The sequence below is a fragment of the Oryzias latipes genome, chromosome 22 (genome assembly GCF_002234675.1).
Source record: "Oryzias latipes chromosome 22, ASM223467v1".
In the NCBI taxonomy this organism is placed as follows: Eukaryota; Metazoa; Chordata; class Actinopteri; order Beloniformes; family Adrianichthyidae; genus Oryzias; species Oryzias latipes.
The window spans coordinates 24,680,297-24,707,731 of record NC_019880.2 but is presented as its reverse complement, the minus strand read 5'-3'; the positions used below and the strand labels follow the sequence as shown (position 1 = coordinate 24,707,731).

The 27,435-nt window shown below is 42.4% G+C and overlaps 1 protein-coding gene across 1 annotated transcript in view; it reads right to left on the bottom strand.

The window, feature by feature from the left end:
* rrh (retinal pigment epithelium-derived rhodopsin homolog) overlaps nt 1-27,435 on the bottom strand; it is a 32,722-nt gene that overhangs the window by 4,494 nt on the left and 793 nt on the right. The window contains exons 2-3 of the mRNA XM_023951987.1: nt 22,491-22,681; nt 17,907-18,006 (exon numbers count right to left, since the gene is read on the bottom strand). Coding sequence (XP_023807755.1) covers nt 17,907-18,006; nt 22,491-22,681 — 291 coding nt within the window. The remainder of the gene's footprint in view (nt 1-17,906; nt 18,007-22,490; nt 22,682-27,435) is intronic.

The following is a 27,435-nucleotide window of genomic DNA, read 5'->3' as shown; positions in this document are numbered from 1 at the left end:
TCTTTCCAGGTATCTGTTGTAGCCACTCCTCCAGCTTGGGGGTTACTGCCCGGAGTGCTCCTATTACCACAGGCACCACTGTCACCTTCACTTTCCATGCTTTCTCCAGTTCTTATCTGAGTCCCTGGTATTTCTCCAGTTTCTCATGTTCCTTCTTCCTGATGTTCCCATCGCTTGGCACTGCCACATCCACCACAACGGCTTTCCTCTGTTCTTTGTCCACCACTACAATGTCTGGTTGGTTCTCCATTACCATCCTATCAGTCTGGATCTGGAAGTCCCACAGGATCTTTGCCCTCTCATTCTCTACCACCTTCGGAGGTGTTTCCCATTTTGACCTTGGGGTTTCCAGTCCATATTCTGCACACATGTTCCTGTATATTATTCCAGCCACTTGATTGTGGCGCTCCATGTATGCTTTCCCTGCCAGCATCTTACATCCTGCAATTATGTGCTGGATTGTTTCAGGCACCTCTTTGCACAGCCTACACCTTGGGTCTTGTCTGGTGTTGTAGATCTACACCTTGGGTCTTGTCTGGTGTGGTAGATCTACACCTTGGGTCTTGTCTGGTGTGGTAGATCTGAGCCTCTATCGCTCTGGTGCTCAGGGCTTGTTCCTGAGCTGCCAGGATGAGTGTTTCAGTGCTGTCCTCTAGACCAGCCCTTTCTAGCCATTGGTAGGACTTCTTGATATCAGCCACTTCAGTTATGGTCCGGTGGTACATCCCATGCAGGGGTTTGTCCTCCCATGAGGATCTGTCCTCCAGCACTGTATCCTCTGCTCTCCATTGCCTGAAACATTCACTGAGCACACTGTCAGTTGGGGCATTGAGCTTGATGTATTCATGCATCTTGGATGTTTCATCCTGGATAGTGGCTTCTACGCTCACTAGTCCTCAGCCTCTTAACTTGCGGCTAGCATACGGTCTCAGGGTGCTGGATTTGGGGTGGAACCCTCCATGCATGGTGAGGAGCTTTCGTGTTTTAACATCCGTGGTCTGTATCTCTTCCTTTGGCCATCTTATTATTCCTGCAGGGTATCTGATAACTGGCAGTGCGTAGCTGTTTATTGCCCGGGTCTCATTTTTGCCATTGAGCTGGCTTCTCAGGACTTGCCTTACTCGTTGGAGGTATTTAGCTGTTGCAGCTTTCCTTGTTGCCTGCTCCAGGTTGCCATTTGCCTGCGGAATTCCAAGGTACTTGTAACTGTCTTCGATGTCTGCTATTGTTCCTTCTGGGAGTGAGACCCCTCCTGTGTGGACTACCTTGCCTCTCTTTGTCTTTTTGTCACCATCCGGTTGCAAACCAAACATGGCTGCTGCCACGCTCAACCATTCAGTACACAGTCCAGGTTTAGAAGTTAACAGCAATATGCTACTGAAAGCGAATAAAAAAATCGCTAACCTGTTAGAAGACATCGGCCGACTCTCCGAGGTATTGCGAGAAAAGGATTCCTTGTTGCAGAACTACATGGATCTAGCGGGTAGTCAATCCCAGCGGCTAGCCACGCTAAACCAAACCCTCCAGGACACACTGCCTTGGAATCCTGAGAAACTGGCGTCCTGCTCAACTCCAAATGCGGCGTCAACATGGTCGGAGGTGGTTGTACGTGGCTATCAAAAAGGTCCAAGCCGTTCCCTCTCAACTCAGGCTCCTGGATTGAAACTTGTCAATCGTTTTGCTGCGCTGGCGGATGACATCCAGACTGGGGAATCCCCACAGCGTCCTCCCCTGAATCCGAAGTGGTCAGCTGTGACGCATGAAGCCGAGCCCTCAGGTGTTACGCATGAGGCCAAGCCCTCGGCAGCTCCACAAAAACTGGATCCGTATTCCTCGGCATCTGTGATCCCCCGCTGGCCAGGAGCTGAGAGGCAAATCAAGATGGATACAGAAAACAACATCTCCAGAATGTCTCCCGTAACTTCTCAATGCAGCTCCACCTCTGCCTCACGGCGGAGGATCCTGAAAAACGCCGTACTACGTCGTTGCCCTGGGGGGCTCCCATCTCTGGAGTCACAGAGGAGCGGCTCCCTAACGCAAAAGGAAGAGATGAAGGAAGCATCACCTGTCCAGCCAAGTGATGTGGACTCGGCAAACTCTGAGCCCCACATTCATCCACCTCGCCCCCTATTTGCGTCCACTACCCTGATAGTGGGTGACAGCATCATAAGACATGTCCGATTTTTCAACGCTGTCACTCGCTGTTTTCCTGGATCTACAGTTCGGGGTATTTTGGAAAAACTTCCGGGCATACTAGACTCACTTCCAACAACTGTTTTCCGTCTGATAGTGCATGTGGGCTGTAATGACATCTCCCACCGGGAATCTGAAGAAACCAAAGCGGATTTCATGGACCTGTTTAATTTTTTAAAACAATGTGGAAAGTCAGTTTTCATCAGCGGTCCTCTGCCAGGATTATCCCCGAGCACAGAACGCTTCAGTCGTCTTCTAGGTATGAACACCTGGCTACAAACTGCATGCATGACACAAAAGTGCAGTTTTATTGACAATTTTAATCTTTTCTGGAACCGCACTTCTTTTTATTGTCTGGATGGAACTCATCCAAACAGGATGGGTAGTTCGATTTTATCAGCAAAGATCAGATATGCCGTTCAGACATTACCAAGTGACTGACTGTTTTCACAACAAAGCGCTCCTCCAGCGTCTTCTTCTGCTACTAAGGAGCCGCGCGGTTATCTCACCAGCTCCCCCTGCTGCTCAATTACCTCACAGAATCCCAACTGTTGTGCAACTAATTCCCAAAGGAAATACCCTTTGTCAGCATTCAATTGTTCATCACAACCTCAACCCATATATAATATAACTGTTTTATATAATAATAGGATTCATCCACTCAATTCCTCTTACAACCAGCTAAAGAACCATTATCCTCTTAAAAATAGGAGGTCTAGAAATCCTCATAACTTGGTCACTATTAATCTTTCATCAAACCCTGTATCATATCCTACACGCTTTGGACTTCTGAATATTAGATCCCTGGTTAACAAATCATTTACTTGCCAGGACCTCATTACTAGCAACAAAATAGATTTTCTAATGCTAACAGAATCCTGGCTCAGGGATGGTGATTGTGTCCCCCTGATAGAATCCTCCCCGCCCAATTTCTCCTTCTTTACCAAACCCAGACCCTCAGGGAGGGGTGGGGGACTTGCCATTTTATACAACAATAGTTTTAACTGCATTTCAGCCACTTTTGGTGATTTTAAATCTTTTCAGTCTTTATATTTTTATATAAGTGGTTTGAGTAAAGTCTTATGTATTCTTATTTATAGGCCCCCCAAATCAACATCTGGTTTTATTGAGGAGTTTGGTGAACTTCTCTCCCTGGTTATGCCAACACGTGATAAAGTTATTATTGCTGGAGATTTCAACATCCATGTGTGCTGCTCAGATAATCAACTAGCAAGGGAATTTTTAAACATCATTGATTCTTTTAACCTTGATCGAGCTATCACTGGATCAACCCATATTAAAGGTCATACTCTAGATATTATTCTAACATGTGGGATCTCAGTCCCCAATGTGACGTGTTTGGATTTTGTCATGTCTGACCATAAGTGCATTTTGTTTTCTCCAGAACTAAATGCTAATCCCCCTGAGTCTAAGCCTAATTTCATTTACTCACGTGTTTTCAGCTCATCTACTGCAGCAAATTTTGGAAATGTTTTCTCTGCCCCTTTGGTTTTAAATTCTGATGCAAACAGTATTTTATCAAATTTTAACTCAGCAACTACACGCATCCTGGACCAAATTGCCCCTTTCAAGTTGAGAAAAGTCCAAAATAAAAATCTGCCTTGGATAACTGATAGTATTCGCAACTCAAAAAGAAACTGTCGCAGAGCCGAGCGCAAATGGTTTCTAAATCAACTGTGGACTTGGAAACATTGAAAAATCACATGAATAATTTTAACCGTCAAATGAAAAAGGCAAGATCAGACTACTTCTCACAATTAATTGATGCTAATAGAAATAATCCCAGGGTACTTTTTAAGTTCATAAATCAGCTAAGTGAAGCCCCACATACTACCAATTTACCGACTTCCCCAGTAATCTGTGAGCAATTTGAAAATCATTTTATAAACAAAATTTCTAACATTAGGTCTCAGACATCTATTACCAGATCTTTGTCACCTCCTATTCTGCCAACTCCCCCTGCAAGACCCACAGTGGTCTTAGAAGACTTTCAGTCAATCTCCCCCAACACTCTTTCTGAGATTGTTCATAAATTGAAACCATCCCATTGCTCTCTGGACATTATGCCAGTTAGATTTTTTAAAGAAATATCCCACATACTGTTCTTAATGAACACCTCTCTTTCAACCGGCACAGTCCCAGATGATTTTAAGGCTGCTATGATTCAGCCACTATTGAAAAAACCCTCCCTGGACCCAAGTTGCTTGGAGCACTACAGACCAATCTCAAAACTGCCTTTCTTGGCTAAGATCCTGGAAAAGTTAGTGGCTGAGCAGGTAATTTCCTTTTTAAATAAAAATAAATTATTTGAGACCCTTCAATCTGGTTTCAAGGCCAACCACAGCACAGAGACTGTGTTGCTGAGAGTGATGAATGACCTTTTAATGGCTGCAGACTCAGGAAAAATATCCATTTTAGTTCTTTTAGATCTCAGTGCAGCATTTGATACAGTTGACCACTCCATTTTATTACAACGTCTAAAATCTTGGGTAGGTTTTTCTGGCACAGTTTTTAACTGGTTTTATTCTTATTTATCGGACAGGTTTTTTTAATGTGTTCATCGGCAATTCCTGCTCATCTAAGGTGAAAATGACATGTGGTGTCCCCCAGGGATCGGTACTGGGACCTCTGTTATTTTCAATTTACATGTTACCACTGGGGGAGATAATTCGCCGACATAACATTAATTTTCATTTTTATGCCGATGATACTCAACTCTACTTATCATTTAAACCTGGTGACCTTGGTCTTATAAAGAATCTCAATAGCTGCATTGCTGATATTAAAACCTGGATGGCCCAAAAATTTTTGCAATTGAATATGGACAAAACGGATGTAATGATTTTTGGTTCAGTTGAGGCCCGAAATGGCGTGGCTCAGAATTTGGAGTCTCTATCTAACAATGTTTCTTCAAGCTGCAGAAATCTGGGGGTGATATTTGACACCGATTTGAATTTGGAGACGCATGTTAAATCAGTAGTCAAATCTTGTTTCTGGCAACTACATAGATTATACAGGATAACCCCCCTCCTATCAAAAAAATGTCTAGAGATGGTGATTCACGCTTTTATTTTTTCCCGTTTGGACTATTGTAACGCACTCTACACATGCCTTTCACAGCAGAGTGTGTATCAACTCCAGTTAGTCCAAAATGCTGCCGCCAGACTTTTAACCGGAACCAGAATGAGAGACCACATCACTCCAGTTTTAGCGTCCCTGCACTGGCTCCCAGTCCATTTTAGAATAGATTTTAAGATTTTAATGATTGTTTTTAAAGCAGTCGGTGGACTGGCCCCTAAATATATAACCGATCTCCTCATTCCATATGTACCTGGTCGCAATCTTAGATCTTCGGCGAAAGGCCTTTTAACAATCCCACAATCTAGATTGAAGACCAGGGGTGATAGGCCTTTGCTGTAAGAGCACCAACACTCTGGAACAGTCTCTCTGAAGAGATCAGGCTCGCTGGGTCCCTACCAGTATTTAAATCTTTTTTAAAAACCTACCTCTATAGGCGTGCTTTTAATGATTTTACTGGTTCTTAAATTTTAAACATATGATTTTATTGATTTTATTGTTTCTGTTGATTTCGTTGATTTCATTGATTTTTATTTTATTGATTTTATTGATTTCATGGATTTTATTGATTTTACTGATGTATCAATTTTATTGATTCTAACCACTATCACCGTTTCATGTATGTGCTGGGTTTTATTTCTCCATACTGGAAACTGTTTTTAATATTGATTTTCTCCCATATTCTTGTACAGCACTTTGTAATCTCGATTTTGAAAAGTGCTATATAAATAAAGTTTATTATTATTATTATTATTATTATTATTATTATTATTATTATTATTATTATTATTATTGTTTCTCGAGCCCGAATGACATCCCAATGTCAGTACTGTAGATCCTGGTGGTGTGAATCAGGGAGTCAATGTCACGCTCGCTCTTAGCATATAGCTTGATGTCATCCATGTAGAGGAGGTGACTGATGTTGGCCCCATTTCTGAGTCGGTATCCATAGCCAGTCTTGTTGATTATTGGGCTGAGGGGGTTCAGACCTATGCAGAACAGCAGTGGGGACAGAGCATCACCTTGGTATATCCCATATTTGATGGACACTTGTGCAAGTGGCTTCCCATTGGCTTCAAGGATGGTTTTCCACAGCTTCATTGAGTTTCCTATGAAGGCTCTTAGAGTCCTGTTGATGTTGTACAGCTCCAAGCATTCAGTGATCCATGTGTGTGGCATTGAGTCATAGGCCTTCTTGTAATCAATCCAGGCTGTGCACAGGTTGGTGTGTCGTGACTTGCAGTCTTGAGCGACTGTTCTGTCGACCAGGAGTTGGTGTTTGGCTCCTCTGGAGTCTCTACCAATGCCCTTCTGTGTGTTACTCATGAATTGATCCATGTGCTTATTTATCTTGGTTGCAATGATGCCTGACATGAGCTTCCATGTTGTGTAGAGACAGGTTATTGGCCGGTAGTTGGATGGGACTGCACCCTTTGAGGGATCCTTCTGGATCAGGATCGTTCGCCCTTCCGTTAGCCATTCGGGGTTAGTCCCATCTCTTAGCAGCTGATTCATTTGTGCTGCCAGGCGCTCGTGGAGTGCGGTAAGCTTCTTTAGCCAGTAGGCATGTATCATGTCAGGGCCCGGTGCTGTCCAGTTCTTCATACCTGAGACTCTTTCTTGGATGTCAGCCACTGTGATGGTTACTGGATTCTGTTCAGGGAGGTTGCTATGTTCTTTTCAGACCAGCCACTGGGCATTGCTGTTATGTGCTGTCTCTTTCTCCCATATACTTTTCCAGTACTGTTCAGTTTCTAGCCTTGGTGGGTCTGCTCGGCTGTTTTGACCCTGCCACTGAGCATACACTTTTGCAGGTTGAGTTGCGAAGAGCCTGTTTATTCGTCTGGCTTCATTGTCTCTCGTGTACCTCTTTAGGCGGCTGCTCAAGGCTAGGAGCCTTTGTTTGGCAGTTTCCAGTGATTCAGGTATGGGCATCTGGCTGTATCTCTTAGGTACTTGCTTACTTATTGTACCTCTTTGAGCCTCTTTCGGCTTACTCAAATCCTTCCGAGTTGCCTTGATTTTGGCCTCTAACCGTTGCTTCCATGGTGGGTACTGTTTTTTTCTTCCATGGTTGCTCTTATAGCCAAGCATCTCAAGGATCACTGCTGCTGAAGTGTAAACCAGTTCATTGGTTTCTGTGATGGTTGTGGTAGGAATTGCCCTCAATGCTTCATTCACAGTTTCCAGTAGACTTTCAGGTACGTCACTTAACCGTTGTAGTTGGTGTCGGGGTTGCCTAGTGTTCATTGTAGACATGATCTTGTCTTTCAGGTCAATATATATATATATATATATATATATATATATATATATTAGCTGTGTAGCTCGGTTGGTAAGGTGCAGGACTGTCATGCAGGAAACCCCGGTTTGATTCCCAGAGCGGAATGAACAATTAATGGTAATGGAAAAAAGGCAATGGAAATGGGGCAATCACCATGGAAATGCGGCAATTACCATAACAATAACGGGCAATTAACATCACCCAGTGAGGGTCCTTGGGCAAGACCCTTTACGCTAATGCCTACCTCACAACATGAGAGACAACGAACCACTTGTCATGCCGGCTCAGCCATCGCCCGGCCAAACAAGGTCTACGTCAGGTGCTAGGGGACCAGAGCACCCTGATGGAAAGTGGGCTACTGGAACAAGACGGAAATGGACTAGATGTGAGAACAAGGTTCTGTTAGAATGCTACTACTCAAGTAATCCCACCCAGAGAATGTGGAATGAATGGATGCTTCGAAACCCACAATCAGGGCTAACTGCCAAACAACTGGTAGCCCAGTGCTCTAACATCCACAAACGGCAACTCCTATCACAACTTGAGATTGAAGTGATACAATACAATGCCACGGGAGAGCCAGAACAACAGGTCAGAGAGGAGGCTATACCACACTCCCACCCTGAGATTGGGTACACAGCCCCAACAACCACAATTACCCTGAGCGAGGCAGCAACTGACCTGAAAGACAAGATCATGTCTACAATGATCACTAGGCAACCCCGACACCAGCTACAACGGTTAAGTGATGTACTGCCTGAAAGTCTACTGGAAACTGTGAATGAAGCATTGAGGGCAATTCCTACCACAACCATCACAGAAACCAATGAACTGGTTTACACTTCAGCAGCAGTGATCCTTGAGATGCTTGGCTATAAGAGCAACCATGGAAGAAAAAAACAGTACCCACCATGGAAGCAACGGTTAGAGGCCAAAATCAAGGCAACTCGGAAGGATGTGAGTAAGCCGAAAGAGGCTCAAAGAGGTACAATGAGTAAGCAAGTACCTAAGAGATACAGCCAGATGCCCATACCTGAATCACTGGAAACTGCCAAACAAAGGCTCCTAGCCTTGAGCAGCCGCCTAAAGAGGTACACGAGAGACAATGAAGCCAGACGAATAAACAGGCTCTTCGCAACTCAACCTGCAAAAGTGTATGCTCAGTGGCAGGGTCAAAACAGCCGAGCAGACCCACCAAGGCTAGAAACTGAACAGTACTGGAAAAGTATATGGGAGAAAGAGACAGCACATAACAGCAATGCCCAGTGGCTGGTCTGAAAAGAACATAGCAACCTCCCTGAACAGAATCCAGTAACCATCACAGTGGCTGACATCCAAGAAAGAGTCTCAGGTATGAAGAACTGGACAGCACCGGGCCCTGACATGATACATGCCTACTGGCTAAAGAAGCTTACCGCACTCCACGAGCGCCTGGCAGCACAAATGAATCAGCTGCTAAGAGATGGGACTAACCCCGAATGGCTAACGGAAGGGCGAACGATCCTGATCCAGAAGGATCCCTCAAAGGGTGCAGTCCCATCCAACTACCGGCCAATAACCTGTCTCTACACAACATGGAAGCTCATGTCAGGCATCATTGCAACCAAGATAAATAAGCACATGGATCAATTCATGAGTAACACACAGAAGGGCATTGGTAGAGACTCCAGAGGAGCCAAACACCAACTCCTGGTCGACAGAACAGTCGCTCAAGACTGCAAGTCACGACACACCAACCTGTGCACAGCCTGGATTGATTACAAGAAGGCCTATGACTCAATGCCACACACATGGATCACTGAATGCTTGGAGCTGTACAACATCAACAGGACTCTAAGAGCCTTCATAGGAAACTCAATGAAGCTGTGGAAAACCATCCTTGAAGCCAATGGGAAGCCACTTGCACAAGTGTCCATCAAATATGGGATATACCAAGGTGATGCTCTGTCCCCACTGCTGTTGTGCATAGGTCTGAACCCCCTCATTAAAGTGCTGTACAAGAATATGGGAGAAAATCAATATTAAAAACAGTTTCCAGTATGGAGAAATAAAACCCAGCACATACATGAAACGGTGATAGTGGTTAGAATCAATAAAATTGATACATCAGTAAAATCAATAAAATCCATGAAATCAATAAAATCAATAAAATAAAAATCAATGAAATCAACGAAATCAACAGAAACAATAAAATCAATAAAATCATATGTTTAAAATTTAAGAACCAGTAAAATCATTAAAAGCACGCCTATAGAGGTAGGTTTTTAAAAGAGATTTAAATACTGGTAGGGACCCAGCGAGCCTGATCTCTTCAGAGAGACTGTTCCAGAGTGTTGGTGCTCTTACAGCAAAGGCCCTATCACCCCTGGTCTTCAATCTAGATTGTGGGATTGTTGATCCACACCACCAGGATCTACAGTACTGACATTGGGATGTCATTCGGGCTCGAGAAATGCAGCCGGATGGTGACAAAGAGAGGCAAGGTAGTCCACACAGGGGGGGTCTCACTCCCAGAAGGAACAATAGCATACATCGAGGACAGTTACAAGTATCTTGGAATTCCACAGGCAAATGGCAACCTGGAGCAGGCAACAAGGAAAGCTGCAACAGCTAAATACTTCCAACGAGTAAGGCAAGTCCTGAGAAGCCAGCTCAATGGCAAAAATAAGACCCGGGCAATTAACAGCTACGCACTGCCAGTTATCAGATACCCTGCAGGAATAATAAGATGGCCAAAGGAAGAGATACAGACCACGGATGTTAAAACACGAAAGCTCCTCACCATGCATGGAGGGTTCCATCCCAAATCCAGCACCCTGAGACTGTATGCTAGCCACAAGGAAGGAGGCCGAGGACTAGTGAGCGTAGAAGCCACTATCCAGGATGAAACATCCAAGATCCATGAGTACATCAAGCTCAAGGCCCCAACTGACAGTGTGCTCAGTGAATGTCTCAGGCAATGGAGAGCAGAGGATACAGTGCTGGAGGACAGATCCTCATGGGAGGACAAACCCCTGCATGGGATGTACCACCGGACCATAACTGAAGTGGCTGATATCAAGAAGTCCTACCATTGGCTAGAAAGGGCTGGCCTACAGGACAGCACCGAAGCGCTCATCCTGGCAGCCCAGGAACAAGCCCTGAGCACCAGAGCAATAGAGGCTCAGATCTACCACACCAGACAAGACCCAAGGTGTAGGCTGTGCAAAGAGGCCCCTGAAACAATCCAGCACATAACTGCAGGGTGTAAGATGCTGGCAGGGAAAGCATACATGGAGCGCCACAATAAAGTGGCTGGAATAATATACAGGAACATGTGTGCAGAATATGAACTGGAAACCCCAAGGTCAAAATGGGAAACACCTCCGAAGGTGGTAGAGAATGAGAGGGCAAAGATCCTGTGGGACTTCCAGATCCAGACTGATAGGATGGTAATGGCGAACCAACCAGACATTGTAGTGGTGGATAAAGAACAGAGGAAAGCCGTTGTGGTGGATGTGGCAGTGCCAAGCGATGGGAACATCAGGAAGAAGGAACATGAGAAACTGGAGAAATACCAGGGACTCAGATAAGAACTGGAGAAAGCCTGGAAAGTGAAGGTGACAGTGGTGCCTGTGGTAATTGGAGCACTTGGGGCAGTAACCCCCAAGCTGGAGGAGTGGCTACAACAGATACCTGGAAAGACTTCAGACATCTCAGTCCAGAAAAGCGCAGTGCTAGGAACAGCTAAGATACCGCGCAGGACCCTCAAGCTCCCAGGCCTCTGGTAGAGGACCCGAGCTTGGAGGAGAAACCACCCGCGGAGGGTGAGAGGGGCGTATATATATATATATATATATATATATATATATATATATATATATATATATATATATATATATATATATATATATATATATATATATATATATATATATATATATATATATATATATATATACATATATATATATATATATATATATATATATACACACACACATAAAATATACATAAAATATACAAAACACTCATAATTTCATAATTAGATACATTTTATTATGGTTAAGTTTTGGCTTAAATACACAAAAATATGGCAAAGTTAAGTTGTTGTAAATGCATTTTGAGGACGGGGGGTTTCCAAGCCAAAGATTTATTACCCTAACAATATTTCTAATACAGATATCCGGGCTCAATCAATTTCCCTGAATGCCTTTTAATAAAACAGGGCTCCCAGCAGGAACAGAACAAATTCGCCTGGTCAGTTGTCTCCACGGCTCCCAGGGCCATTAGCTGTCACGTAACCATCTGCACAGAGAGAAACCAGAACACAACCTACAAAGACTCTTCCCCCCATACCATGAGTGCCTGGCACCCACCTCAACAACCTATCATCCCTCTGCTCCTCTAAACTGCACTGGAGCCTCTCAAATGTATGCATGCATGCATGATATGCTGAATATGATTCTGAACCAGTTCTATGAGTTATCTTCTTCAAGTCCTATGTGTTATATATTCTTCAATTGGTATGAATTTTTTAACCAGTTACTTTTTGATTTAAACAATAGAGTTTCTTTGTTTTTGTTTGTTTTTTTATTTTTGATTTTCAATTATTAATTTTATTTTGCTAACTGAAATAAACTAAAGTAGGGTTGAAATTGTTTCAAATGTTATTTTCCTTGAATGTATAAATATATATATATATATAGTGTGTATGTAAAGTATAACCCCCATATTCGCAGGGGTCAGGGACCAGAGACACCCGTGAATCCACAGAATCCGCAAATACGGAGAACCCCCCCCACAGCCGGAAAAAGTCAGTCGCCGATCCTCACTCATCCAAAACCCGTCTGAAACATTTCTGATGCTTTGTAAAACATTCACTAAAGAACATTGGAATATTTGTGTTGGAATAATGTATATAAGTTATCTCATATTTGCTTTTTTATGCATCACCTAGCTATATATAAGTGATATAATCATGTTTGAAGAAGTGTCTGGGTCCGACTCTCTTTCACACGAAGGTGGAGGTGACACCCCTGGGAGAAAACGATTATCTTTGCGTCTTTTCAGCATTCTCCTGGGAACCTGTGTTAGCTGTGTCTAGAGTGAATTGAAGGCCGCTCTGTGTTAGTTTATCCGTATGAAAAGGCTTTGCAGGTCCGAAGATGATGTGAGAATACTGCAAAAGATAGACATGTCGTAATTAATGTTTTCTAATCGTGCTGCAGCTGTGCCTTCTTGTTCCCCCTCCTTGGAGCTATGTGCATATGTAAATTAGGGAATCCCATGAATTTAATAAAAAGGGGAGGCGACAGGAAAATGCAGCAGAGCGGAGAGAGATTGTAACTGGGCATTATTCTCTGTTCGTTTTCCTCATCAAAGGTACCTCTGTCTGTTTGTCTTTCTCCTTCCCTTTTGAATAGTTCAGATGTTGCAGGTTGTTTTAACCCAACATTAATTTGGTCCTTCGAGCCGGATAAACTAGAAACATTTGCTCAACATAAAGTTTTTTTTTTGCACCATAGTGTCCTTTATACACATTAGGAGGGCTTCTCTGTCATTCATCAGTTAAATGGAGAGGTCCTGCAGCACCATTTGAGTGTTGCTTTTTTCAGAAGAGGCCAGTTTCATCCAGATGATAATTATTCTTCGTGATTATCTTGCTCAGCGTTTCAGGATATTTTCCAGCTGCTTCTGAGTCAGCTGATGCCATTTCTCCGAGCAGGAGCACAAACTTCGGTAAGATTGCTGGAACCAGCTGCTGCTCGCTGGGAAATATTTTTTAGTAGCCGTCAAGGAAGCCGACGGGCCGGTGTGGTCTTCATCTCCACTTCTCTCTTTTAGAAATTCACGCAGGACCCCCCCGGACGCAAAATCTCATACAAGCGTCTTGAGTTGTCTGAGTTTTTGAGATGACCCAGAGGAGTCGCACAACTGAAAAAAAATCAGTGAATACAGGAAACCGCGAATTTTTAAAGAGGGAAATACAGTGCCTAGCAAAAGTCTTCAGCCCCCTTGAACTTTTTCACCTTTTGTCACATTTCAGGCTTCAAACATAAAGATATAAAACTGTAATTTGTTGTGACGAATTACCCGGTAGGGGTGGTATAAGTTATGTTATGTTAAAACATTTAGGTAGGACATGTATAATAGGGTCTGGTGTGAAGGTAAATTGCCGAGTAATTGGAAAGAGGCTGTGGTTATTCCTATATTAAAACCTGGGAAAGATCCGAGCAGGCAAGAAAATTACAGGCCCATAGCACTCACATCACATGTTGGAAAAGTGATGGAAAGAATGATAAATGAGAGATTGCAGTATTACCTGGAAAGTAAAAATTTGCTGTCCCCATATCAGAACGGTTTTAGGAAAGGTCGAGGGACAATGGATCCTGTAATCTGTCTAGAAGCAGACATTAGGAAAGCCCAAGTAAATAAAGAATATTTGGTGGCAGTATTTTCTGATATTGAAAAGGCTTATGATATGGTCTGGAAAGAGGGTTTATTGATAAAATTAGGTACGTTAGGACTTAATGGAAGAATCTATAATTGGATTAAGGGGTTTTTGTTTGATAGATATGTTCAAGTTAGGATAGGAAAGTCCTTTTCTAATAGGTACGAAGTGGATAATGGAACCCCACAAGGTAGTGTGATTAGCCCTGTGCTGTTTTCAATTATGATTAATGATATTTTTAATTCAATTGGATGTGAATTTGGGAGAGCATTATTTGCAGATGATGGAGCATTGTGGAAGAGGGGAAGAAATATTCGTTATGTGGAGAGAAAGATACAAGACGCGATTACGGAAGTGGAAAACTGGTCTTATGACTGGGGATTCAAATTTTCAGTGACTAAAACAAAATGCATGGTTTTTACTAGGAAACGTGGAAGTGTTTTGAACTTAAGGTTATATGAAGAAGCAATTGAGCAAGTACATAGTTTTAGGTATCTGGGTGTTATATTGGATACAAAATTGAAATGGAGAGAGAACATTGATAGTATAGTAGGGAGATGTAAGAAAGTCATAAATATAATGAGATGCTTGAAAGGTACTGGGTGGGGAGCTAGTGCACAGGCTTTAAAACAAATATATATTACAATGATTAGGTCAGTCATAGATTATGGAATTATTGTTTACAATACAGCGTGAAAACGTTGTTACATAAAATAGAAGTCATCCAAAATCAGGCTTTGAGAATATGCACTGGGGCTATGAGGTCAACTCCTGCTGTGTCATTACAAGTTGAAATGGGGGAACTACCATTGAAACTATGAATTAAACAGCTGCTGCTTAACTATTGGGTGAAAATACAGGGTTGTGTAGATGTAGAGAACATGGTTAGGAGAGCTACTGATCCTTGTTGGGAAAGTGATAATGGGACAAACGAAAGTGCTGCTTGGAAATTAGCTAGGTTAGCGAGAAAAGCAAATATTCATGGTAAAACCCTAGTTAAGACGTTTTTGTACCCGACCACTCCTTTCTGGATTTTTCCAACTGCACAAGTGGATTTGTATCTCCATAGAACAATGGAGGATAGAAAAGGGAAGGGAAACTGGGATGAGATAACAGCAGACAGATTAGACACAGTCCATGCTTCATTTATTCCCATATATACAGATGGATCTAAAGACCCAGAAACAATGAGAACTGGTTTTTCTTTCTGTATCCCTACATTGGACACATCTGTTGAAGTTAAGATGTCAAAGGATCTTTCAGTTTTTGCAGTTGAAATGTAGGCAATATCATATAGTTTACACTGGTTAGAATAGAACAGAATTGGAGATGGTATAATTTGTTCAGATTCGTTATCAGCTTTGATGTCTCTGAAGTCTTACTATTCTGAGAGCAGATATATAATATGAAATTTATGAGAGTTTGTTCAGGTTGGCAAACTTGAAAATAAACATTAGATTTATGTGTGTACCAGCACATAGGGGAGTGGACGGAAATGAAATGGCTGACTTCCTGGCAAAAAGGGCATTGAAACGGGGTATAGAGATAGAAATTCCATTAGGTAGGACAGAATTTAGGGCGATAATTAGGAGGCGAATTTTGGAAGAATGGCAGACACAATGGGAAAGGGAGAGGAAAGGTCGACATTTATTTAGTATTCAGGACAAAGTAGGGAGAGGTATGAATGTCAGAGTAAACACCAGAGATAGCTGCATAATATCACGGTTGAGGATGGGACACACTGGTTTAAATAATACATTGCATCTGATAGGGAAACATATCATACGAATGATAGAGGGTGAACAAATGACTTTAAAGATTTTGTTTTTTTGTTCTGTTAGTTAAATTTGGTTAGGTAATCCTCACTCTGACCCACACTCCAACAGGTGGCGGTAATGCACCTTTACGTTAGTGCCTCCCGCCAATAAAATCACAAGAAGAAGAAGAAGTTGTGACGAATTAACAAAAGGTGGGACACAATCATGAAGTGGAATAAAATATATTGGATATTTCAAACTGTTTTAACAAATAAAAAACTGAAAAATTGGGCGTGCAAAATTATTCAGCCCTTAACTTTCAGTGCAGCAAACTCTCTCCAGATGTTCAGTGAGGATCTCTGAATGATCCAATGTTGACCTAAATGACTAACGAGGATAAATAGAATCCACCTGGATGTAATCAAGTCTCTGTATAACTGCACCTGCTTTGTGATCGTCTCAGAGGTCCATTGTGGGGCGGCCGTGGTGCAGCGGTAGGGCGGTCGACTCATGATCGTAAGATTGCAGGTTCGAATCCCGCCTTGCGAGACCCATGTGTCGAAGTGTCCTTGGGCAAGACACTGAACCCCACCTTGCCTCTGGTGGGAGGCTGGCGCCAGTGTTCGGCAGCGGAGCCGCCATCAGTGTGTGAATGTGTGTGTGAATGTGTGTGCGCATGGGTGAATGGGACTGTGAAGGTAGAAAGGTAGAAAGCGCTATATAAGTAAACGCCATTTACCATTTACCATTTAAAGCGCAGAGAGCATCATGAAGAACAAAGAACACAGCAGGCAGGTCTGAGATACTGTTGTGGAGAATTTTAAAGCCGGATTTGGACACAAAAAGATTTCCCAAGCTATAAACACGCCAAGGAGCACTGTACAAGTGATAATATTGAAATAGAAGGAGCATCAGACCACTGAAAATCTACAAAAGCCCGGCCGTCCGTCTAAACTTTCAGCTCAAACTAGGAGAAGACAGTTTAGAGATGCTGCCAAGAGACCCACAATCACTCTGGATGAACTGCAGAGATCTACAGCTGAGGTGAGTCTGTCCATAGGACAACAATCAGTCATATACCGCACAAATCTGGCCTTTAGGGAAGAGTGGCAAGAAGAAAGCCATTTCTTAAAGATATCCATAAAAAGTTTCATTTAAAGTTACCCACAAGCCACCTGGGAGACGCACCAAAAATGTGGAAAAAGGAGCAATGATCAGATGAAACCAAAATCAAACTTTTTGACAACAATACAAAATATTATGTTTGGTGTAAAAGGAACACAGCTCATCGCCCTGAACACACCATCCCCATTGCCATGGTGGTGGCAGTATCATGGTTTGGGCCTGCTTTTCTTCAGCAGGGACAAAGAGGATGGTTAGAATTGATGGGAAGATGGATGAAGCCAAATACAGGACCATATCCAGCTTTAAACATATCCAGGTGTTAGAATGGCCAAGTCAAAGTCTGGAAAATAATCCAATTGTTGAACTGTTTTGCAAGGAGGAATGGGCAAAGATTTCAGTCTCTCGATAGGCAAAACTAAGAGAGACATACCCCAAGAGACTTACAGCTGTATTCTCAGCAAAAGGTGGCGCTACAAAGTATTAACTGAGGGGGCTGAATAATTTTGCACACCCATTATTTCAGTTTTTTATTTGTTAAAAAAGTTTGAAATATCCAATAAATTTCGCTTTACCTCACGATTGTGTCCCACTTTTTGATTCTTCACAAAAAATTAGTTTTATATCATTATGTTTGAAGCCTGAAATGTGGCAAAAGGTTGAAAAGTTTAAGGGGGCTGAATACTTTGCGCTAAGCACTGTGTGCAGGGGAACATTTTTTTGAATTAGTATTTTAGAAATGTTCACGCAGAATAATTCAAACTATGAATATGGTGTCTTTCTATTTTAAGCAGTGTTTTTTTTTTAAATACCACTTTTGGCTAAAAAGTGCCTGGAAGTTTAATTTCGACCTCAAAACTTTAAAAACTTAACTAATTCTTCTTTAAAAAAATGACGGAACCTGCTTTTTACAATCGTTTATACATCTGCTGCTTTACTGTTGTGTCAGACACCAGTGGATAAGCTGCTGTAGTTTCCACTCATGTCTGAATGACGCCCAGGTGATCTGTGATGGTACCTAAGTCCGGCCTGCAGATGGTGAGGTAGCGATCAATGGCAACCACAGTCAGCAAGCCGATGCTGGCCATGCCAAAAAAGATGTTGAGAGCTGCATAGATCTGGAAAACAGAAAAAGTGTTTGTTTTTCTTCATTAGACATAGGAACACAATGAACATTCTATAAATTCAAATATTCTTAAAGATAAAAACAGCGAGACTGCCTCAGAGCAGGGAGCCCTGAAAAACAAACGTCATGATAGAGACCATCCAGGATTCACCATTTCAGCTATATAAATAAAATTGAATTGAATTGAATATACCTGCTTGTCTGGAATGCACGTTCATAAAACTAAGCAGTCCCTAGGATTTGGTGGGTTAATAAAATGAAAAATCCATATGACACGCCATGTGTTTTTGTTTCTACTTTACCCGTACATGTTTAAGTGTTGGCTACAACTTCCTGCTCACAGTATACTAGAGGTAAGATCGGGCCTAAAAAATCCAGCCCAACCTGACACAGGCCCGCCGGCATTAAAGCCGAACCCGGCCCGAGCCCGACCAATTAACTTGATATGCAGGCCCGAGCCCGAAGCAAACCCGAAATTTCAATTTATCCCATAGTATTTTTGGCAGAAAAAAACCCAGATTTCTTAAAGTTAAAATAATCTACATATTTTTATGATCATGATAAATGCATTTGCACAACGAAATAATGCTGGAATACAGAATAAGAGGCCAGACAAAGAGAGGGAAAGAGAGATCTTGATGCACACTCGTTTAATTACGCAGAAAAATACTGCAGCCACGGTGGTGCATGTTTGCTTTTTCAGTTCCCCTATCTTAAGTTTATCCTTGACTTCTTGCTGCTCCATATCGGGGATACCTAAACAAAATAGATGCAGACTTGCGGAGGGAAGATTACATTCATGACATGTGCGCAGAGCTGCTGGTGGCCGACGCCCCCCTCTTTCTGCCAGTTGCTGGACCACAGTGTCTGTCAATCAACGGTGGGCTGGTGACTGGTGGGATAGAGGGGGCGGGGTCTACCTGTGTGTGTGTGTGTGTGTGTGTTCGGTGAACGTTCTCCCTCTGAGTAAGAAGAAGCTGGCTGTGCCTTTCGGTTCGTGCGGTAACCGTTCTGACGTACAGGATTAATAAAGAGCTGTTTGACAACCGCCCGCCTAAGGAGCTTCTTTGCAGCCATTACAATCTTCTGTCTTTTTCGGCTTTTCCCATCCGGGGTCGCCAGAGCGAACAAGTCGCATGGTAAACTTGGCAATGTTTTACGCCAGATGCCCTTCCTGATGCAACCTTCTCTGACCGGCACAGAAGCAGAGAAGGGAACGGGGAGCAGCCCGGATTCGAACCCTGGTTTCACGGACGGAAGGCGCCGCAAACCAGCACGAGCTAAACCGGCTCCCTTTGCAGCCATTACAATATATTTATTAAAAAAGTCAGCGAGAGAGAAGCCCGGCCCGACCCGACCCGACCCAGGTCGGGTTCTGACTCGGGCTCGGGCTTAAAATCTTACCTCTACGGTATATCCGTATTTTAAAAAAGTGTGCATCAACATTTTTACTCTATAGGTTCACTGAATCATCTATAACCATGAAATTTCGTGTGGCCTACCTGTGAATTCTGTACAGGACTCCCTTTTTCACCTGTAGATATCCCGTATCCATCCATAATTCTGACTAAGGCTTTAGCTTGTCCAGTTTAGAAATATGGGACTAAATTAAGTGTATAGAATAGTTCCTAAGGTGATGGGTTATAGGAGCTAAATGGGGAGGGGGTTGCTGTTGGAATAATGTATATAAGTTATCTCATATTTGCTTATTTTATGCATCACCTAGCTATATATAGGTGATCTTATCATGTTTGCAGAAGTGTCTGTGTCCAACTCTGTTTCACAGGAAGGTGGAGGTGACTCCCAAAACGATTATCTTTGCGTCTTTTCAGCATTCTCCTGAGAACCTGTGTTAGCTGTGTCTAGAATGAATCGAAGGACGCTCTGTGTTAGTTTATCCGTATGAAAAGGCTTTGCAGGTCCGAAGATGATGTGAGAATACTGTGGAAGGATGGACATTTAGCAATTAAGGTTTCTGATAGCCCTGCAGCTGTGTTTGACTCACTGCCCGCCGCTGTTCCTGGTGGCCCAGACACTGTCTGCTGTTTTTTGTTTGTAGCCAACAAACAGCAGCCTCTTTTGCAGCCCTAGAGAGGGATTTGATATCCTGCTTTTAAGCTTGGCCTTTGATTCACAGACTGATTATTCAATCAAGCTGCATGTTGACCTGCACACAAACCAGCTAACCTCAACTGGGTAGACCCCAACTATCCACCCTCTTTGTTCTGTATCTGCTGCCAGTTCAGAGGTTCAGGCTCGTCCACTCATAGGCTTTACCGATGGCACACTTCCAGGGAATGGTCAATTCTATTATAAACACAGTATAGTATTGTGTGTGCTGTAGAGTATAACATAATGTAATAGGCTGCAGAGGTCGACCTCTGATCAGAGAACTGCAGGTTTGTCCAATGTCCTTTATGTCCAATGTTATTATTCATCTGTTCCCTGCACTCTATCGCTGTCACCTACATATTTCTGTTCAACTCATGTTTGTCGGACGATTTTTTGACTTTGGTCAGTGGCCATTGATATGGACGGCCGCCGTCTAGAGACATTTACACATCTTGCAATCCGAGCTGCTTCCGGCTGGCGATCAGGCTGCCACTGCTGTGTGGTCACCTGATACTGTAATGGCATTATACCCGCCTGACTGACGGCCGCATGACTACCACTGTCCACATTCATGACAAAAGTCAGGCGGTGGCATGAAATCTTGAAGATTCTGCCAATGCCTCCTCATCAGTTGTAGTTGTACTTGTGACTGTGGCATAAGTAACATGCTGTGCAAATAATATAAAAACACCAGACAAACCAAATTGCAAACAACATTGTACTCTAAAACAGTGTTTTTCAACCAGTGTGCCGCGGCACACTAGTGTGCCGTGGGAGATGGTCAAGTGTGCCGTGGAAAATTGCCCTCATTAACTGATCTAAAAACATTTCCCATCTCCAGGATTTCAGCTCTGTGTTCATCCAAACAGGCCCTGATAAAACACTGAGGAGTTAGGAATATAAAAGATCGTAAAATACTTTTTCTTTGCGTTTATTTTATTTTATTTTATTAAAGACATTTTGATAAGAATGACGGCAGCGCGATTCAGCTGCAGCTCCGGCTGTATTTAGGAAAAGTCCCCCCCCCCCCCCTTTACCTGTCTCCACCAATCATTCTTGAAGGCTTAATCACATGTCATCAGTCTGACCAATCAGAAGTGGTTAAAGTCTTCACTTCCTTGTCCCGATTTAGCTCGTAAAGTCGCTCAGTTCTAACAAAAATACCAGCTAAAGCTCGTCTTTAGCGGTGTAGCTTTCCACAGAATCCGGTATCAGACCGTGGAACAAGTGAACAAAACCATGAAGCTCCGAAAAGCGATCTCCGCCGGCCGTTTTTATGCACTACATCTCCCATGATGCATTGGGTTGTGTGAGTGACAGCGTAAAAGGAGTTCTGTTGTTAAACGTCTTGAAAACAACGAACACACTTCAAACTTTTTTTAAATCTTCTAACTTAACTTTTGTTACATCTTTTAGAAAAACAGCTGCAGCTTCCAGCTTTTTCTGCAATAATTATCACAAAAATGCATGTGAGATTGTGGAGGGGCTGTAGATCAATACAGACTATGAGTTTCTCCTTTTTTTTTTTTTCATTTCTGGATGCTGGTGTGCCGCGGGATTTTTTTTAAGCTTAAAGTGTGCCGCGGCTCAGAAAAGGTTGAAAAACACTGCTCTAAAAGACAGTACACAGTGGAAAATGTAGAATACATTTCAAATCTTCTTTTCTCTACATTGAAATAACACAGTAAGGGTGGGATGTTTGGGAAGTTTGCTTCTTCCCACTCCTTTTCAAATCAAGCTCTACTTGACTTTCCTTAATAATCAGACTTAATGTATCTAATATGACCTAAATGTGTATTGTATGCACCATTGTAAAAATCTCTATTTATGATCCAGTAATTACATGGTTATTTTCTTGTTACATTTCTGTTGATTGGTGAGATCTGGGTTTTCATTTCTAACAGTTGTACTTCATAGATGCTCCACAATTAATCTTCTCCTCACTAAATTAGTGTTTTGCTCAAACTGAAGGTTACACAGTTTGTCCAACGTTCTCTATGAGGATTAGCAGTTTCAACGTCGAACTTTGGAGGAAAGACATAATCCACAGAGGAATTCCAGCATGAGGCCCGATGCCACACCGCTGAGCCAAGCCTGCATAAGCCACAACTGAACCCACTCATAGCAGCTTAGAAGGAGACCATGCTGGGACAATATGGCTTTTTTTTAAGACACAAAGGTCTGAGATTAACATTTTTGCATGTTTGTGGGATTTTACATCATGACTTTTACATGCAGAGCTTTCTCCTGACAGAAGTGTCAGTGTGTTTCAGAGCCAAGCGGGAGCAGTGGCCAGGTTTGAGTAAAGATTAATCCATTATATACCCCCACTGGGAAGAACCTGTCTCCACTAAAGACCCCCACCTGACAGCCGGTGTATCCAAACTTCCAGCTGCCGTGGATGTCGGAGGCCGCTGACATGGGATAACCGATTCCTGCCACTCCAACGTCGGTAAAAGCCAGGTTGATGATGATGATGTTGGTGGCGGTGCGCAGCTCTCTGAACTTTACAAACATCAGCAGAACTAGGACGTTGCTGGATAAACTGATGACACCTGACAGGAGAGAAGAAGAAGAACAAACACTATACGGTTTACTGTGAAGGCAACTCTTTAAACATTGGTCCTATAAAATCTCTTTCTTTACTAAAAAAAAACAAAAAAACAACAGCAATAGAGAAAAAGACACACTGGTGTTGTTATCACATGAAAAAAATCTGCTTCTGTTCTTTCCTTCAAAGGCGTTTTTGCTGTCAGAGCAAACATGAACAGATCTGCTGACTCAGAGACTACAGAGGATTTCTGTGCTTGCGTTCAGTTGAGACGTCCTGGAGCTCATTCCCGATGTTAGTCCAGTGCGAAAAGATAGACCACACTCGTTCAAACTCTGGTCTGGAGTTTGATCTGGATCAAACAAGTGGACCGAAACGTATCTTAAGACATAGTCTCTGCCCACTCTTAGACTAGTTCAGTTCATTTTGGTTCTCTAAAGCTAAGTTCACGTCGCCCCCAACAACACGCTTTCAAGCAGACACTTCCAACAAATCGTTTATGTAAACGCATAAATGCCAGCTTTGGGCTTCCGCATTCAAAGTTCTTGCCTTCACGCATAGCTATGCAAGTTCCTCAAACCAGTGTCGGGTTCTACACATAAAACGACCGCCCATTGAACACCAGTTGAATTTTGACCAATCAGGGACTCAGATTTGGTAGTGACATTTGGATGGCGACCTTTTAATTCACTGAAGTGCCAATCATTTGAAAATTGATCATGAAGGAGAAATTACTAATTGCGGTTTGTGTCCAGCTGGAATTCTATGACAAGATCAAGTATTTCACATGTCAGAATACAGCTGTGAAAGAAAAAGCCTGGAGTAGGCCTGCACAATGAATCGTAAATAAAGCTGTGCGATGTGCATACCCTAAAAGACGGCAAAAATTGCAAAAAATGGTTACTTTAAATGTGCTAGAATAATCTTTTGGCAAGTATTTAATGAATTAAAAAACCATCGGATGGACGCTATCACCTTGTTGACCAATCAAATGGAGCTCTTTAATGTTAGATGTTGGCTTCCTATGTAGACGAGGGTCATTTGGAGTGTAATTGAAGTTATTTTGACTCTTATTTAAATGAAACTACAGTGAAATGGAAATGATGTTTTTGGTTGTTTTGCTATTAGTTATATCGTCATCGCAATATTGATCACTAATATCGCAAGTCGCGATTTTCCTCATATCATGCTGCCTGGAATAAAACTGCGAAATGTGCACCGCTTCAACATTTCACACCAAGCACATGGACATTAAACAAGAAGGAGATAAAGTTGCTCCTTGATGTTTGGACACACAAAACACAGCTACTGGACAAAACACAAATGTGTATGTGAGTTTTCTAATGTTTACACAAAAGATGAGGAAGCAAAGCTTCTATACAGTTCAAATGGAAAAACTTCACAAACGCAACAAAATTCAAGAGTTGATGAAGATAAAGACAAACGTCAATGGTTTGGAGAACTCTGAAGACACTCGGGGGCTTCCTCCCACCGTCCAAAAACATGCTTCATAGGTTAATTGGTCACTCCACGTTGTCCATAGGTGTGAGTGTGAGTGTGCATGGGTGTGTGATATGTGTGACCCTGCGACAGACTGTTGACCTGTCCAGGGAGTACCCTGCCTTCGCCCATAACCCGCCCTGTGACCCCGAAAGGGATAAACGGAAGAAGATGAATAAATGAATAAAGGTTTGGACTTGATCCAGGACAAAGAAAGTGACAGACAAACCTTCCTGATGCAAATATGCTTGCAGATCCAGAATAACCTCTTCTCCACACTGACTTTTGCTCCAGCCTGAACAGTTCAAAACAGTCACAGCCCTCAGAAACACCCGTCTCAATTCTGGTCAAATTTAAAACCAGCATCAGTAACACCACCATTTCCATCAGCTGATACTGATGCAGCACAAGCAGAGGACACAAAATTATGGAGAACTTTTAACTTAAGAGTTTTAAAAAAACTTTTTTGATGAATACTTGACTGAAAATCTCACATAAATCAAGTTTCTAAAATGTTCTTCTTCTGTCTTCGCAGTACTTCTAAAATCAAGTACATCATGTCTCAGAATGGCACAGAGATATTGGTTTAAGCCGTTGTTATCGTAAAGCTTTTTGTCCCATTGACATATCAAATCAAATCAAATCAAACTTTATTCATAAAGCACTTTTCATATAAAAATATAACACAAAGTGCTTTACATTAAAACACAACAAAATATAAAAACAAGCATTGATGATTTAAAAATAAATAAATAAATAGGGCCCCCCTCCCTGTACCTAGCCCCCCACTCCATTCACACCTCCCGCCCCCTAACTGATGGCAAAGGACAATGAGAAATAGGCTGAGCACAAAAACAGGATGCAGGAAACGCTGATAATTGGAACCTCCCCCTCCGTGAACAGCCGCATAGACAGCCAAATGCAGCATCACAGGCGGGACCGCTCCACCACAGCTAAGCGGTGATGCAGGTCCCCATCTAGAGCCGCAGTGGCTGAACAGCAGCCGACTCAGAGGGAGAGGTTCCAGCTGAGGAAGCACCGGAAATAAAAATGAATAAAAATGAGAATAAACAAGTAAACATATTGATTAAAACATTAAAATAAGGTTAATTAAAATAACGCGTTAAAAATCAGGTTCAAGTTCATAAAACAAGATAAAATGGATAGATAAATAAATAAAATAAAAATAAAAAGTACATATAAATAAATAACTGAATAAATAGATAAATAAAAGTAGTCAAAAATTAGCTAAAAGCCAGGTTAAAAAGATAGGTGTTGAGCCTTTTCTTAAAAGCATTAATGCTCTCTGCGGCTCTCAGGTCCTCTGGCAGATATGCAACAACTGAGCTGAGAGAACTGAGAGAACACTGAGCTGGGAATAGAACCACACACTAGAGTGGACAAACAATCTGGATACATTATGCAATTGCAGAAGCTGCTCACTTGGGGGCGCTGTTTGTCCAAAACAAGCTGCACACAGGATCATTTAGGCACGGAGGACAAACTTGACTATCAACCTGTGAGGAAGCTCCTCCCTGCTCCACCTTTACCCAGCAGACATTTCCAAACTTCTTCATGATTCCTGCTTCTTCCGATTTTCTCTGAGGTTGTTTTTTTCTCATCCTGCCCTGACAGCATTTCCTTCTTTTGGTTCTCCTCTCTTTGGGTCACAGAAAGTCCCCATCGCACCAGGGTTCACCTGCAACTGAACAGAGGTCCAGAGGACCAGAATTCTCTTATTTGGTCCTAAGAAGAGTAAACCAGGCCTGGATTAGACAGGACTATAATCGGATCAGAAAAGGACCAGGTCTGTCAGGGAGACTGTGATCTTAAAGAGAGTGAAAAAACTCCAAGAAAGTCTTCTGGTCTGTTCTACTCAAAGGAGAGAAGTTTTTCTAAGCGTGGACCAGGTGATCCCTCCTGCTGCTGAGAAAAGGATCACCCAGAAACTGGTCTTGAACATTGACCGTTGGCTGTTTAATCGACCTATGAGGTTTGATGATGCACTGAATTTTTATTTATGAAGATAGAAAAATATGCTGTATGAGAGATCCTTTTATAGTCTGTTTTACTCTAAAAACACATTAACACCTGAATTTGTTTCCAATTAGAAAACAAAATATTCGCCGAATGGTATTGGAGGAATATAGACAGTGTTTGGGGTCCATTTGGAGCGAAAGCAGTTTAAATCAATCCTTGTGAAGTAGAAACCACAAAGAAAATTCCCTGTTTTAACCGCAGTTCTGATGTGTTTTATACAGAAATGACCAACAACGTCAGTCTGTGCCAAACAGCCAAACGTCTTAGTCACATGGACCCATGTGAGGGGTGATCCTCGTACAGGTTTTTGGCTCATCCGGGCTCATAGAGGGTCGTCCTGCAGTTCCCTTTTCAAACAGTTAGCACTTCAGTGTTTTGAGGACGGCGCTACCCATCTGTCACTACCAAATCAGAGTCCCCGAAAGGTCAAAGTTCAACCAATAAAACTTCTGACGTCCGCTCAGTCCCCACACGTTTTGTATGTAGTGCCCAAAAACTGGCTTAAAAACTTGCGCAGCGACGCGTGAACACTAGAGCTGGTTGAAATCTTTTAAACTCCAGCTGAACCATGTTTCCATTTGCAGCTTGATCTGGCTCTACTCAGATTTAACGTGACACGGTTGTGTAACGCGCTGTGGGACCTCACGGCTCAAACCACGGCCAGTGGGGGTGGATGCAATTTACAGACGGCGACAGGAGCGACAGGCCTCGGCCTCATTGTCAGAAACTGCGTCACAACAAGCCCATCCGCATTGAAGGGGTTCTCAAATGCACGGCTAAAACTAGTTGAAACAGCTGATGGAAATGAGACAAAAAGGTTCTGGTTATTTGTATAGTTTCAGAACCATGTCTGTCACCTTCAGTCATTTATTAGCTGAGCTGTAAAACACACTAACACACCTCTAATGTAGAGACATTAGAGACTGAGGTCAACCTAAAGAAATGTTAAATTAAAAGTTTTCTTGTCTAATTTTTACACTAACAGAAAACACAGTGAGCAACAGGTTCTATTTCATTTTAGACAGAATGACTTATTTATAAAAAAAAACAGACAAAAATCACACTTTTTTACTTGTAACAAGCATCTGACAATAGAAAGTAACAATCCATTCATTGTCTTTAACCCTTGTGCTATCCTAGGCACTTTAACATTGGGAGTTGGGTCATCTAGACCCACTAGACAGTGCTCTGAACCTTTTTTCTTCAATGATTTGTGAT